This window comes from Cynoglossus semilaevis, chromosome 11 (genome assembly GCF_000523025.1).
Source record: "Cynoglossus semilaevis isolate Cse_v1.0 chromosome 11, Cse_v1.0, whole genome shotgun sequence".
NCBI classification, from domain to species: Eukaryota; Metazoa; Chordata; class Actinopteri; order Pleuronectiformes; family Cynoglossidae; genus Cynoglossus; species Cynoglossus semilaevis.
In genome coordinates, this window is record NC_024317.1 from 19,568,379 (window position 1) to 19,570,351 (window position 1,973).

The window sequence follows — 1,973 nt, forward strand, 5'->3', positions numbered from 1 at the left end:
CATATTGTAATGTAACAGAACAGAACGTAACGTAACAGAACAGGACATAACAGAACAGGACATAACAGGACATAACATAACAGGACATAACATAGCATAGCATAACATGACATGACATAACAACATAACATAACGTAACAGAACAGGACATAAAAGGACAGCACATAATATAATGTAACAGAATAAGACAGGGCAGGACAGGACAGGACGTAACATAACATAACATATTGTAATGTAACAGAACAGAACGTAACGTAACAGAACAGGACAGGACAGAACAGGACATAACATAACAGGATATAACATAGCATAGCATAACATAACATGACATGACATAACATAACAACATAACAACATAACGTAACAGAACAGGACATAAAAGGACAGCACATAATATAATGTAACAGGACAGGACAGGACAGGACATAACATAACAGAACAGGACAGGACAGAGGCTTTATTTGTAGATTATATCTCATATTGTGCATTAAAATTATATTCCAGATTAAAAGAAATATGATAAAAACAGTAATTGTACAGAAAGGAAAAAACCTGTGTCAGAGTCTGGTGCCTCATGGGTAATTCTTTTTCCTCTCCATACTGCATTCTTCTGCACTCACGTGACCTTAATCTTAGCTCCACCCACCGCTAATCGAACGTTTTTAGAATGTCTTTCCTTGAGCTCGTTTGTTACCAGATCACACACACACGTGCACTAAATCCGTGTGTGTATGTGTGTGTATGTGTGTGTGTGTGTGTGTTGTGCAGCCATTGACCTTTGCTCTGAAGGGAAACACGACTGTGAACAGATCTGCATCAGTTCTCCGGGCGTCTACACCTGTGCCTGTAACCAAGGATACACACTGAACCAGGACAAGAAGACGTGCACTGGTTCGTTAACGTACACACACACACCAACACACACACACCGACACACAGAGAGCGGTGCTTCTCCCTTCTCTTCCCTTCTCCTTTCACACACACACACACTCCGACACACACACCGAGCGGTGCTACCTTCTCCTTTTGACTTAACTTTCACCTTGACTCAGTTCTCGGATCCTGTTAGAACATAATTGATGGTTTCCATCAAGCTATATTCAGCTAAACTGTTCAGAGCTCCCCCTCATGGATGAGACGGGAGACACACAAAAATCCGACTAACAACTTAATGGCACTTATAGTTCCTAGTTTGAACCAATTTGAAATGTTTGAAGCAAATAAAATGTTGCCGTCATCTTACCCTCCCCCACGTCCCCCAACCTCCTCCTCTCTACAGCCATTGACCTTTGCTCTGAGGGGAAACACGACTGTGAACAGATCTGCATCAGTTCTCCGGGTTCCTTCAGCTGTGACTGTAACAGGGGCTTTAAACTGAACGAGGACAAGAGGACGTGCACCAGTCAGTCTCATCACACACACACACCCACTCCTTTCTCCAGTGGACTTTACTTTCTCTCACTTGGACTCGTTTCTTAGATCCTGTTAGAATCTAACAGGATCTGAGAAACGAGTTAAAGTGAGAGAAACATGAATGACGGCTTCTATCCAGTGTATGGACCGTACGTTGATAAGCTAACTGTTAACCTGAATGTAGCTTAATGTGTCTTAAGAAACGAACAACGATAGCTAAAACATTTAACTGCTGAATAATAATAATAATCAAATATATGTGTGTGTGTGTGTGTTGTTGCAGACCTTGACCTGTGTAACACTGTAGAACATGGCTGTCAGCACCGGTGCATCAGTACTCCTGGATCCTACTACTGTATCTGTCCAGAAGGTCAGCTGCTGCAGGAGGACGGAAGGAGCTGTGGAAGTGAGTCAGTTCTTCACCATGTCCAGAACAACAGCAAGAGTTCTACTGAGATCACACACCTGACCCCACTCTACAAAACAGCCATCCATCCATCCATCCATCTATCCATCCATCCATCCATCCATCTATCTATCCATCTATCTATCCATCCATC

General features: G+C 42.6%; 1 protein-coding gene across 1 annotated transcript in view; it reads left to right on the top strand.

Annotated features, from left to right (window-relative positions):
- matn4 (matrilin 4) overlaps positions 1 to 1,973 on the top strand; it is a 20,834-nt gene that overhangs the window by 13,819 nt on the left and 5,042 nt on the right. Inside the window, exons 9-11 of the mRNA XM_017036979.2 lie at positions 769 to 891; positions 1,280 to 1,402; positions 1,697 to 1,819. Coding sequence (XP_016892468.1) covers positions 769 to 891; positions 1,280 to 1,402; positions 1,697 to 1,819 — 369 coding nt within the window. The remainder of the gene's footprint in view (positions 1 to 768; positions 892 to 1,279; positions 1,403 to 1,696; positions 1,820 to 1,973) is intronic.